The following is a 14,578-nucleotide window of genomic DNA, read 5'->3' on the forward strand; positions in this document are numbered from 1 at the left end:
CATGCAGAATGAAGACACAGTCATGAGATTTCATGTATCCTGAGATTTCATGTATCCTTAACACTTATTTTCTTGACTCTAAAAAGATAAAAAATTGCAAGTTGTGTTCATATCTGATACTGTATTTAGACCTTAAATTATGTCTTATTTCTCATTTAGTTAAAATTCAAAAGAAAAAAATGGGTGTGTCATAAGGAAGGACTCTTCCACCAAACTTCCAGTGTAGACTAGGACCGTACAGTCAATGATTGTGTCTAACATTTATTATATGACACATTTCTAAAAGAAGGCCATGCAGCACAGCAAAGAACAAAAGCAGCTGCATTCTGCTTCATCCTGAGCAACAGGAATGGGAAAAGTACTCACGTTCTACAAAGTAAGAGCTGGCATCAATCTTCCAAATGATCTGGCCCCGATGAGAGCCATTGACTCCACGGTTCTTATAGTCCAGGAAGTTTTCCGACAAGACCTCATCTATATTCCCAGGAAAGGGAGAAAGCAGAGTAGAAACATATTAGCTAACAGAATTTTTAGAAAAAAAAAAAAAGAGCAAAAGACATTAATGCCACCTCCAGCTCAACAGAAGAAAAAGCACCTGGAGTTACAGAAACAGAGAGTAAGAGGTGTTCTCAGGTACCATCTGGATCAACCCCTTTTTAATCCAGAAATCTTCCTACCCCTCAGCACTCCCGGCAAGTGATCATCTGTGCTCATGCTCAGTCGCTGAGTCATGTCCTATTCTTTGAGACCACATGGACTATAGCCCACCAGCCTCCTGTGTCCACAGAATTTTCCAGGTAAGTGGAAAATACTGAAGTGGGTTGCCATTTCCTACTCCAGGGGATCTTTGTGACCCAAGGATCAAACCCGTGTCTCTGACATTGGCAGGCAGATTCTTTGTCACATCTGGCTGGTTCTTGAACGCTCCAGAAACAGAGAAATAATTGCTTCTCTGGCAGTTCATTTCCCTTTTGAATAGCTCTTCCATGTGTAGAATCTCAGTGCAAAAATCTTCCTCCTAATGCTTTCATTAACTGGTCCCTATTTGGGTCTGAGAATGAGGCATAAAGAAGACATCTGAGCACACTTTTTATCTGGGGCCCAGTTCCCATGGGCTCAATCTTTTATCATCTCTTTTCCAATCTGGATACCCATCATCATCCAATACTTGGGACCCGTCCATGAATTTATCCATCCATCCATCCATCCATCCATCCATCCTTCATGCACTCATGTATTCATCTGTTCATTCAACAGATACTTATTGAGATCCACCCATCTGCCATGCTGGGAAAGTGCAGGGGCCACGGTGTTGAACAAAACCTTTCTGAACTAAAACTTACAAACAATTGAAGACACAGATTTTACACTGAGTAAAGAAATAAATGCATTATTACAACTTGCAATAGGGGAGGGGAAGGAAAAGAGCAGAGTGCTCTGACAAGAAGCTACAGGAAGGGAGGGCAACAGGAGGTTGAAGGAGAGATGAAGGATGAGAAAGAGCCACCAGGGTAGAGATGGAGGATGGAGTAAGGTTTCTATGTGGTGTCCAAGCCTGGAGCAGGGCAGAGTCTGCTCGTGGAAGCACTGAGAGGAGCTGAAGGTGGGGGGGACTGTGCTCTTTTTCCCTCCTGCCCTTCCTCTGATGTCATATTGTAACCCATCAATGTCCTTCTTAAAGGTGGTGTCCAGAGAGCAAGGCAGCATCCTTGGAGAGGACAGATCCATAAAGACGTAAGCAACTGCTTCTTCCTTGGTTCCAGACATTATGTTCTCAGCACAAAAACAGTGATATGGATTTTACCTTAATCTTCTATGGGGCCCTTGCAGTTTCCACTTTACCAGAAAGTAACCATCCAAGCTAAATGGATCTGAAGCTATGAGAAATCCATGTTTTGAGACTCCAAATCCATCACGGTGGCTGGGGAAACAACCAGAACTCAGGGGCTTCTGAGAGCAGACCCAGAACTCAGATTCTGCAGAGAGGGGCTAGGTCATGGTAGCCCTTTTGGCAACTGAGGTTCACTCTGTTTCCCCATGAAGCAGAATGAAGTGAAAACAGGGAAGAAGTGAAACAAGGATGAAGTGAAAAGAGAGCAGAGCTTGTGGCTAAGGGACCCAGCTCCAGGACCTGTGTGTCATTTACCAATAGTGTCATGTCTACAGCGGCAGGTCCTCATCCACAAGGGGGCAGGTGATAATCAGGGCCTCGCTGGGGAGGATTACATGAGATCACCCGTAAACGTGCTTGTGACCTGCGAAGTCGACTGCACATTTTCAGCTGCCTCTTCCTTGGCAAAGACAATCAGGCAGAGCAGCATCGTCTCTGCCTCATTAATATCAGGAACTGTTTGTATCTCTTGGAAAATCACTTGTTTGCAAAATTTGTCTGTCTTTGTAATCACAGTGTATGCTCACAGCCCTGTTTGGGTTACTAAGATGATTGCATAATACGTCTTTTACAGTAATTGTCTCATTTCAGCAAAAAAAAAAAAAAAAAAAAAAGGCATAATATTTCCCTAGTTCCCTGGGTCTTCAGTACCTGGACAGAATTTGCCTCATTATGGCAATTCTCCAAGGAGAGGTATTTTCCTGAATTTATCCACTCTGATCACCAGAATAGTCACTTTAATAGTTACGGTCAGGTATCCACATAGAATAACACCTAGAAAGGGAGTGTTCCTTCATGCACTAGGTAAATGTGTGTTGAGTATTTGCTCCACTTACCATGCTACACCCTGGGGATATACTGCTGAACAAGACAGAGCCTATGTTCTCAGGAAGTTCCTAATAGATTTGAGGAATTTTTTTTTTCAAGAACACAGGCAATTTCTTTAGAAGGCCGTGGGTATAAGAATAGGCTAAATATCGAACCACAAGGGAACAAATGAAAAAACGATGGGGGTGAGTAGGTGGGAAAATCAGAAAGGGCTGCAGAGAATAACACACATTTTAAAGAGACAACACTGTACAGGTTAAACACATAGTAAGAGATTGCCAATTGATCCTGATGAGCATCCCATTCCCTTACAGTAACTGTAACACTTCATAGCAAGTATCACACAAGAGAACAGAGTAGTCTGTATCCTTGCCCGGACCATCTGTGCTGAGTGGTCAGCTCGCTTCTCCAAGGTATGTGCTGCCAACTGTTAGAAGTTACTAGTCTTTGCTTGGGAATCCATGTGTACTGTCAGGATCAGATGCAGGAAAACAGAATCAGACCAGATATTTTATGCAGTAAGGGATTTAATGAGGAGAATTAGGTATTAGAAAGATGGACCCAAGGCATAGTCACAGCAACTGCCTCTCCACCTGCAATGAGAGTGACCAGCCAGTGGCAAGCTGAGTAGGTTATTGCCACTACTACATGGCTGCCTGCTGACACCCAGGAAGCGAGTGTGGGGATGCTAGGGCACTGTGACAGAAAAGCTTAATTCCTCAGAGCCATGCTTGTGGCAGCCACAGACTTAACATCAGGAGGAACCACCCAGCTCACTTCTGCCTTCCCAAGGATGCACAGGTGCATCTAGATGAAGGGAGCAAATTTGCACCTGGAAAATGGTTGCACAGGAGTCTGGGGAATGTAACTTTTAGGGACCAGAGTCTACGCTAGAGGAAGCTCTGGAGAAGAGAAGAGGACTGGGATGGTGGAGCCCAGGCCATGCCCCCCCCCCCACACTGAAGAATGGCAGCCCCCCCGGTTTCCTACAACCAACCGAGGTTCTTTTTTCTGCATCCTTTGTTGGGGTGCAAGTCTTTGTGGAGGTGTTTATTTGATTACAGGGATATCTATAGCCACCTTGAGGCAAGTATTTTGACCATTACTAGCTACGTGAGCTTCAGTTCAGTTCAGTTCAGTGGCTCAGTTATGTCCGACTCTTTGTGACCCCATGAATCACAGCACGCCAGGCCTCCCTGTCCATCACCAACTTCCAGAGTTTACTCAAACTCATGTCCATCGAGTCGGTGATGCCATCCAGCCATCTTATCCTCTGTCATCTCCTTCTCCTCCTGCCCCCAATCCCTCCCAGCATCAGGGTCTTTTCCAATGAGTCAACTCTTCACATGAGGTGGCCAAAGTATTGGAGTTTCAGCTTCAGCATCAGTCCTTCCAATGAACACCCAGGACTGATCTCCTTTAGGATGGACTGGTTGGATCTCCTTGCAGTCCAAGGGACTCTCAAGAGTCTTCTCCAACACCACAGTTCAAAAGCATCAATTCTTCGGTGCTCAGCTTTCTTCACAATCCAACTCTCACATCCATACATGACCACTGGAAAAACCATAGCCTTGACTAGACAGACCTTTGTTGGCAAAGTAATGTCTCCGCTTTTGAATATGCTATCTAGGTATGTCATAACTTTCCTTCCAAGGAGTAAGCGACTTTTAATTTCATGGCTGCAGTCACCATCTGCAGTGATTTTGGAGCCCCCAAAATTAAAGTCTGACACTGTTTCCACTGTTTTCCCATCTATTTCCCATGAAGTGATGGGACCAGATGCCATGATCTTAGTTTTCTGAATGTTGAGCTTTAAGCCAAACTTTTCACTCTCCTCTTTCACTTTCATCAAGAGGCTCTTCAGCTCCTCCTCACTTTCTGTCATTAGAGGTGTCATCTGCATATCTGAGGTTATTGATATTTCTCCTAGCAATCTTGATTCCAGCTTGTGCTTCTTCCAGCCCAGTGTTTCTCATGAAGTACTCTGCATATAAGTTAAATAAGCAGGGCGACAATACACAGCCTTGACGTACTCCTTTTCCTATTTGGAACCAGTCTGTTGTTCCATGTCCAGTTCTAACTGTTGCTTCCTGATCTGCATATAGGTTTCTCAAGAGGCAGGTCAGGTGGTCTGGTATTCCCATCTCTTTCAGAAGTTTCCACAGTTTAGAAAACCACTAGACCATTCAGGTATGACCTAAATCAAATCCCTTATGATTATACAGTGGAAGTGAGAAATAGATTTAAGGGCCTAGATCTGATAGATAGAGTGCCTGATGAACTATGGACTGAGGTTCGTGACATTGTACGGGAGACAGGGATCATGATCATCCCCATGGAAAAGAAATGCAAAAAGCAAAATGGCTGTCTGAGCAGGCCTTACAAGTAGCTGTGGAAAGAAGAGAAGCAAAAAGCAAAGGAGAAAAGGAAAGATACAAGCATCTGAATGCGGAGTTCCAAAGAATAGCAAGGAGAGGTAAGAAAGCCTTCCTCAGCGATGGAATGCAAAGAAATAGAGGAAAACAACAGAATAGGAAAGACTAGAGATCTCTTCAAGAAAATTAGAGATACCAAGGGAACATTTCATGCAAAGATGGGCTCGATAAAGGACAGAAATGCTATGGACCTAACAGAAGCAGAAGATATTAAGAAGAGGTAGCAAGAATACACAGAAGAACTGTACAAAAAACATCTTAATGACCCAGATAATTATGATGGTGTGATCACTCACCTAGAGCTAGATATCCTAGAATGTGAAGTCAAGTGGGCCTTAGAAAGCATCACTACGAACAAAGCTAGTGGAGGTGATGGAATTCCAGTTGAGCTATTTCAAATCCTGAAAGATGATGCTGTGAAACTGCTGCATACTCAATCTTCCAGCAAATTTGGAAAACTCAGCAGTGGCCACAGGACTGGAAAAGGTCAGTTTTCATTCCAATCCCAAAGAAAGGCAATGCCAAAGAATGCTCAAAGTACCTCACAACTGCACTCATCTCACATGCTAGTAAAGTAATGCTCAAAATTCTCCAAGCCAGGCTTCAGCAATACGTGAACCGTGAACTTCCAGATGTTCAAGCTGGTTTTAGAAAAGGCAGAGGAACTAGAGATCAAATTGCCAACATCTGCTGGATCAGGGAAAAAGCAAGAGAGTTCCAGAAAAACATCTATTTCTGCTTTATTGACGATGCCAAAGCCTTTGACTGTGTGGATATTGTGAGCTTAGGCATTATATTTAATCCCTCTGTGTCCTTGCTTCCTCACCACAAAAGGGGGATAATATTAATTCCAACCTCAAAGTCCGTTGTGAGGAATAAATGAGCTAATAAAGGTAATGGTCTAAGAACAGTGTCAGGCATCTAACAAGCAGCTATTTGTATTTATAGTCTGGGCTAAAAATAGAGCCCTTTATGGCAAAGCTCCATGATACTTAATGTGCAAAACCATTAATAATAGTCTGAAACATTAGCTTAGGCTAGCGCTATTAAAATTTTTCTCATCACTCATTTTGTACAAAACGTATAGAGGTATATCAGGTTTCTCAAAATAGACTGCATTTGCTGGTTGATACTTATTTCTTCTAGTATGAAGCATCATACCTCCTGCTCCACAATTTATTGCAGAAAAAAGACCCTCGCAAGTTATTAAAATTTTGAATCAGAAAGTTCCAGTGAAGCTCACAGAAAGAAGCACATCTAAGAAACAAGGACTGCATTTGTCTTCAAAATGCTTTGTCTTCCAAATGAAAACTGTAGCCATGCTTCCGACATTCTAATCTATAAAAGAAGAGTATATATTGCTGTTGGGAACAGAATGGGCAAGTGAGCACAGAGTAAAGGGAAGTTGATCCACTACCTAAGCCTACCAGAAAAAATACAGAGTAGCTTCCATTTCCCCGAGGAACTCACGCCTTCTGATAACCAACCTTGGAAAAGTCTCCAAGGTCCTCCCACTATCACTAGACTATGGGTTTACTAAATAGTAGGCCAGGAGATCTGGGGAGACTCTACTTGCCTTTAACACTACTAAGCGAAGATTATAGTTCTCTCGTTCTCTTGTTCCAGGAAGGGAATCTGGGGATAAAGAATGGGGGAGGCCTTAAAAATAAATGCCGCTCTTTTTTTCTGTAGCTTTTCCCTCAGATTGTTTCTTTAAAACAGTATTCTAACTGGTTGTACCAAAATTGGGAAACATAGCTTCAACTCTTTTTTTTGGCTGTGCCGTGTGGTATGTGGAATCTTAATTCTTCAACCATGGATTGAAGCCATGCTCCCTGCATTGGAAGCACAGAGTCTTGACCACTGGGCTTCAAGGGAAGTCCCCCCTTCAGCTCTTCTATATTCTAATATATTACCTGCTATAAAAAAAACTTAAAATATAAAGAATATAAAAAGAAAAACTTAAAAAATAAAACTCTATAAAAGAAAAAGTACTTCAAGAGTTGATGTCCATAGGAAGCATTCTGGGAGTTTCTGTGTGCAGATGTCTAGTCAAAGAGACAATTTTGGCTTTCATCTTAAAACTTTACATTTTAAGGCTCAGCACATTAAATTTTTATTAAGGGCAAAGACTGGGTTTCTGTACTTATTCTATAGCTTCCTATAACTGCTATTGTTTGGTTTTCCACAGTGGAATATCTCACAGACAAATATTGAAAACAAGAAAGGGTTTCTTACTCAAGAAATATAAAAAATGCTGGGTTAAACCAAATAAAGCATGTTGCTTACACAAAGCTTCTCAAACCTTTAATATATATTGTGAGTCCAAAGTGGGGCAGGAGAAGGCAATGGCACCCCACTCCAGTACTCTTGCCTGGAAAATCCCATGGACGGAGGAGCCTGGTAGGCTACAGTCCATGGGGTCGCTGAGGGTTGGACATGACTGAGTGACTTCACTTTCACTTTTCACTTTCATGCATTGGAGAAGGAAATGGCAACCCACTCCAGTGTTCTTGCCTGGAGAATCCCAGGGATGGGGGAGCCTGGTGGGCTGCCGTCTATGGGGTCGCACAGAGTCGGAAACGACTGAAGTGACTTAGCAGTAGCAGTAGCAAAGTGGGGCAATGTAGGCAAAATTTCCCACTGTTATTGAACCCTAGAACTATGGCCTCATGGAATGATAACTGAGATACAATGAAACTGATGTGTAGGATATGGGTGCTACCCATACGGCCATTACATTTGGCCTTTATCCATCATTGCATTACCCTACTATGGTTTATGATTTTTGGTGAAAAAAATGAATTAGGAAGCTGGAAGATCTGATTGAGAAACTCTTCAAGAAAAAGTTCAAAATACAGAAGAAAGACTAATGGATATTGAGGATAAAAGGGACAGCGTTCACATCTGGAAAATGAAAGTCCTAGAAGACCAAAGGAATCTGAAAGCACGCTGGGTGAACTACAGTCTACTGGAAGAGATATTCACAAGGTTAAAAAAGCCAGTGGTTGCAAGCACAGTGGTCTAGACAGGGCTCCTCAACCTTGGCACTGGTGATATTTTCAGCTGGCTAACTCTGTTTTCTTTATTGTAGTGGGGGATGTCCTGTGCTTTATATCCTGTTTTGTAGCATCCCTGGATTCTACTTTGCACATTCCAGAAACACCCCCTACAATGTGATATCCCAAAATGTCTTCAGATATTGCCAAATGTTCACTGGAGGCAAAATTACCCTTGATTGAGACTTACTGATTTATAATTAAAAGAGTCACCATCTCTCTCTGCTCTGCTAAGTCGCTTCAGTCATGTCCGACTCTGTGCAACCCCATAGACAGCAACCCATCAGGTTCCCTCGTCCCTGGGATTGTCCAGGCAAGAACACTGGAGTGGGTTGCCATTTCCTTCTCCAATGCATGAAAGTGAAAAGTGAAAGTGAAGTCGCTCAGTCATGTCAGACTCTTCTCGACCCCATGGACTGTAGCCTATCAGGCTCCTCCATCCATGGGATTTTCCAGGCAAGAGTACTGGAGTCACCATAAGAGCACTAAAAATGTATAACTTCAAAATCAACAGATCTAATGGGAAGAAGAAAAGAAGAATCAAAGAAACAGAAAATACAGTAAAGTACCTAAAGAAAGATGGCAAAAATAAGTCCTAATAGAACAGTAAGTGTAATAAATGTAAATATGCTATTCTAGCAACTTAAAGGTCAAGAGACCTTGAGTTCAGAAATAAAAAGCACATAGAAAGAGCTACACTTAAAAAAAAAGATAAAGAGTGCGAATAAAGAAAAGAAAAAGACAGATCAAAGAAATATGAAGCAGAATAAAATGAGAGACAAGCAGCCTTAAATAGTTAAAAAAAAGAAAAAAGCAAAATTCAAGACAAAGAATAGCACAGTGGACAGAGCCAGATCTGTAACAATAACCTATAAGAAATTGTAGAGGAAATAGATGTAAACATCATGAAAATCCATGCACTTAGTAATCAGCATTAAATCTGCAAAGTATAAAACTTACAGAAGCAAAGGCAGAGATACAGGAGTCAAAATTAAGACAAAAAATTTTCGTTACTGATTTTGACATACTCCACTCAAAATACGGAAGAGAGAAAATAGAATATACAATAGGTAATTGAATTTATGTGCATGTGCGCTTACTTGCTCAGTTGTGTCCGACTTTTTGTGACCCCATTGACTAGCACACCCAGCTCCTCTGTCCATGGAATTTTCCAGTCAAGTATACTGGAGCAAGTTGCCACTTCGTACTCTAGGGGATCTTCCTAATTCAGGGATCGAACCCACGTCTCTTGCGTCTCCTGCATTAGCAGGTGTTTTCTTCACCACCATGCTACCTGGGAAGCCCAACAGAATTTATGTAACTGAAGTTAAATATACATATGTACACATGGGAGAGAGACAGAATCCTTGCTTTGTGAGGTGCCCTATGAACTGAAACATGTACATATAAGTATTGTGTCCTTGTTTTACGATATTTATAAACATTGAGCATGGATAGGTCACAGAAGAAGCCCTCAAAAATTAGAAAAAATCAGTTTGATCCAGGCCATAATCTCTAACCTCACACAGATAAAGCAACCAAAAGGTATGGAAGAGAATATATGTCCTCAGGCACCAGTCTATGGAGATGCTTTGAAGATGCCATTTTAGAAAAATTTTAATCTTAATTTCACTCTGAGTTCAGTCAGTTCAATTCAGTCACTCAGTCATGTCTGACTCTTTGCAACCCCATTGACTGCAGCATGCCAGGCTTTCCTGTCCATCACCAACTCCTGGAGCTTGCTCAAACTCATGTCCATCAAGTTAGTGATGCCATCCAACCATCTCATCCTCTGTCGTCCCCTTCTCCTGCCTTCAATCTGAGTTATCATCTCTTAATTTGTTGAAATGTAAATGCATGAATATACTTTAGTTTCATCATGATTTAAAGTATTGAGCAGATTCTAGCATGGTATAACGATAGCATGATATATAACATGATATAATAATGACATGATTTATTAAAATGCTAAGTTGATAAGATCACTCAGTCATGTCCAATTCTTTGCGACCCCATGGACTGTAGTCTACCAGGCTCCTCTGTCCACAAAATTCTCCAGGTGAGAATACTGGAGTGGATAGCCATTCCCTTCTCTGGGGGATCTTCCTGACTCAGGGATCGAACCCAGGTTTCCTGCATTGCAGGCAGATTCTTTAACATCTGAACCACCAGGGAAGCCTCAAGTTAATAAGGTTAGTTTTGCAAATTATAAGCATATGATGCCCACTTTACCTATTCAATTATATTTTCATAATGGTCATTGTATACTTATTTCATATTTCAGCAGTTTTAATAAGGGTTCCTTCCAACAGAGTCAAAGGAATGGCTATTTTTAGAAATTGATCATCCTAAAGAGGGTTTTAAGATATTCAGCTTTTTAACATATTGGGATGTAAAATGAAGAAGTGGAAAATACTTAAATTGATCCACTTTAATTAACTTAGCATTCTAATGGTTAGAGGTTTTAACAGTATCCTTCAGTTGATGTATCCTAATCCAAATATATAATACTGTTTTCTCAGTGGGAGGAAGCCATGGGCATTGCTCAATCTTTAACTCTAAGTATAGGACTCCCAAACAATTAGCTTTCAGTTGTCAAAGTCATTACTGAATGAATGATTGTGAAACTATTTCCTGGGAATAGTGATGAAAACTGTATCTGCCTCTATGACCAAATCATAAGCTTCTACCCATTTAATGACAATGAAAGTCTCTTCCCAGGTTCCTCTGGGTTTGGTAAGACATTTTTACATTCTATAATGTACAACTGAAACAACTGAGCACATGTTTAACAACCATGGCTAGGCTCAACGAATCCTGGGAATTAGAGTAATTTGCCATGATGCATCCAGAGACTAGAGCTACCTGACAAGTTAAATCAAGATGCAATTTAATGATCAACAGGCAGTAAGTGCACAGTATCTCATCAATTCCATGCAATGATCCTGAGAAGATAGTTATGTTTTTTCTCCATAGCCAGGTCAAGCTGACATTGAAACCCCATATCTTTCCCCCATTCTGTGTCATAGGGGAGAGAATCCTTCATCACACTCTTGAGTTCAGGAACCACCCCATAAATGAGGGCAACCAAATGTGATTTCATGGTGAAAGTAACAATAATGCTTCTATTATTGTGCTATGGCTGGCTTCCTGGCTAAAGACAACATTGATGACTTGGTGGCAGCATCAGTGAGCAGGGCCACATGTCCCCTTCCAAATCCAGATTACTTTGGCAGAAGAAAAGTCACGTTTGTCTAGAGAGCTCTGGAGGTCATAGTTGAGAGGCCACAAACCTGGCCTCACATGGACAGTTAGATTACCCACTGATGTGGAATGGCCTGTAGGTGAAGTTACCTCCAAATGTCCCAAGATGTCTCCGTGGTCAGCGTGGGGTCTGCTGCCAGGGTAGGCAGCTGTGTGGCCTTGGGAACCACTAACTTGGCATTTCCTCAATTGTGGAATAACAGATTAGATGAAATCACTTGAGCTCTATGATTTGCTCTTTGGCAAGGCACCGTGAATCTGGCAGATGAGTTACTAAGGACTCACAAATAATTAACTTTTAAGATTCACAGATAATTTTGGATGTGGAAGTTGTTTTTGAAATGCTATGCCACTGAAAGTGTTGGCATTTTGCATTAAATCACTTCTCAGTTATATATGTGTTCTACTGTGGGAAGAACAAACTGTCAAACTGAGATTCTCAAGAGGATGCGCTGTGTTTACTTTTGTCTCAGTTGAAATGTCATGTTAACACCAGATTCTGTTCATTCATGGAGTTGCAGGACACTTGATACTGCTGACTCTCCCTTCCTCAAACACCCCCTCTCTTATCTTCTATGATGTGGTTGCTAAGTTCTCTTACCTCTCCATCGAACCTCCACCTTCTTTTTGAGTTCCTCCTCTGCCTCTCCCTCTTTCTGATAGGGACCTTCTGGTGCTTTATTTCTACATACAGTCCCTGAGTGAATTCTTCCACTCTCAGGGACAACTACCCCAGATTTACACCTCAGCCTTGATCTAGGGCTGAACTCCAGATTCTTTCATCTCTTCCTATGGGTGAAGGTTTCCACCTCTCTCTTCTGCTGTGCTCCTACTCCAACTATTCCTTGACTTGAGAAATAAATGCCATTGACATCACTGCAGGAAGGTACAGCTGTGAAGAGCTGATTCAAAACCAGATCTGGGTTTATCCACCTTATTAGGACAGACTCAAATGTTGTTTTTTTTTTTTAATAGCTGAGTAGTATTCCATTGTATATATGTACCACAATTTCTGTATCCATTCATCTGTCGATGGATATCTAGGTTGCTTCCATGTCCGAGCTATTGTAAGTAGTGCTGTAGTGAACATTGGGGTACGTGTGTCTCTCTTAATTATGGTTTTATCAGAGTATATATCCAGCAGTGGGATTGTTGGGTCATATAATAGTTCTAGGGCTTCTCAGATGGTGCTAGTGGTAAAGAGCCTGCCTGCCAATGCAGAAGATGTAAGAGATGTGGGTTTGATCCCTGGGTCAGGCAGATTTCCTGGAGAAGGGCATGGCAACCCGCTCAGTATTCTTGCCTGGAGAACAGAGAGGAGCCTGGTGGGCTACAGTTTATAGGGTTGCAAAGAGTTGGACATGACTGAAGGGACTTAGCATGCACATACACATGGTAGTTCTATTCCTAGTTTTTAAAGAAATCTCCATACTGTTCTCCATAGTGACTATATCAATTTATAAACAGGGGGCTCAATCCAGTGTTCTGTGACAAACCAGAGGGGTGGGTTAGGGTGGGAAACGGGAGGGGTTCAGGAGGGATGGGACATATGTATACCTGTGGCTGATTTGCGTTCATGTGTGGCAGAGGCCAACACAGTATTGTAAAGCAACTGTCTTCCAATAACTGCATTTGTTCTAATACTTCTCAATACTGTACAATTATAATCTTTGATAATTATTAACTCAAGAGGGCTTCCCTCATAGCACAGTCAGTAAAGAATCTGCCTGCAATGCAGGAGACCCAGCTTTGATTCCTGGGTCAGGAAGATCCCCTGGAGAAGGGAATGGCAACCCACTCCAGTATTCTTGCCTGGAAAATCTCATGAGCAGAGCCTGGAAGGTCCTAGTCCATGGGGTTGCAAAGGTCGGACAGGACTTAGTGACTAAACCAGTTACTCAAGAACAAATAAAAAAAAATATATATCTGGGGTCAACAACCTAATTGTCTAAGGTGTTAAACAAGTAACCATCATAATTAAAGTAGAGATGGGCAGAACAGAAAGGAGAATGTGGAAAAACTGAAGGGTGCAAGCTAGTCTAAAAGGAAAAGTTAATCCTTTACTGCAGCTCACTAGAGCCCAGTGGAAACACTCAAAAAAAAAAAAAAAAAAAAAAAAGATCATGACATCCAGTCCCATCACTTCTGGTCAAATAGATGGGGAAACAATGGAAACAGTGACAGACTTTATTTTCTTGGGCTCCAAAATCACTGCAGATGGTGACTGCAGCCATGAAATTAAAAGACGTGTGCTCCTTGGAAGAAAAGCTATGACTAACCTAGACAGCACATTAAAAAGCAGAGACATTACTTTGCCAACAAAGGTCCATATAGTCAAGCTATGGTTTTTCCTGTAGGCATGTATGGATGTGAGAGTTGGACCATAAAGAAAGCTGAGTGCTGAAGAATTCATGCTTTGAACTGTGGTGTTGGAGAAGACTCTCGAGGGTCCCTTGGAATGCAAGGAGATCCAACCAGTCAATCCTAAAGGAAATCAACCCTGAATATTCATTGGAAGGACTGATGCTGAAGCTGAAGCTCCAATACTTTGGCCACCTGATGTGAAGAACTGACTCATTGGAAAAGACCTTGATTCTGGGAAAGATTGAAGGCAGAAGGAGAAGGGGACAACAGAGGATGAGATGGTTGGATGGAATCACCGCCCCAATGGACATGAGTTTGAGCAAGCTCCAGGAGTTGGTGATGGACAGGGAAGCCTGGCATGCTGTAGTCCATGGGGTCATAAAGAGTCAGACATGACTGAGTGACTGAACTAAACTGAATGTTGAAAACTAAACTGAAATTACTCCACATATAAGTGCATATCTTGGTTGCATATATTGTATTGCTCTGGACTTATAAACAAGTAGATTTAAAAACAGGGCTTCCCTAGTGGCTCAGATGGTAAAGAATCTGCCTGCAATGCAAGAGACCTGGATATGATCGCTGCATCAGGAAGATCCCCTGGAGAAAGAAATGACTCTCCACTCTAGTATTCTTGCCTGGAGAATTCCATGGACAAAGGAGCCTGGCAGGCTACAGTCCATGGGGTCACAAAGAGTCAGACACGACTGAGGGAATGACACTTTCACTTTAAAATC

General features: G+C 41.9%; 1 protein-coding gene across 8 annotated transcripts in view; it reads right to left on the minus strand.

Annotated features, from left to right (window-relative positions):
- Positions 1-14,578, minus strand: part of HECW1 (HECT, C2 and WW domain containing E3 ubiquitin protein ligase 1) — a 481,556-nt gene that overhangs the window by 253,534 nt on the left and 213,444 nt on the right. For all 8 annotated transcript variants that reach the window (XM_070788041.1, XM_070788042.1, XM_070788040.1 and 5 more), the window contains one exon: positions 367-474. In XM_070788041.1, coding sequence (XP_070644142.1) covers positions 367-474 — 108 coding nt within the window. The remainder of the gene's footprint in view (positions 1-366; positions 475-14,578) is intronic.

This window comes from Bos indicus, chromosome 4, assembly GCF_029378745.1.
Source record: "Bos indicus isolate NIAB-ARS_2022 breed Sahiwal x Tharparkar chromosome 4, NIAB-ARS_B.indTharparkar_mat_pri_1.0, whole genome shotgun sequence".
In the NCBI taxonomy this organism is placed as follows: Eukaryota; Metazoa; Chordata; class Mammalia; order Artiodactyla; family Bovidae; genus Bos; species Bos indicus.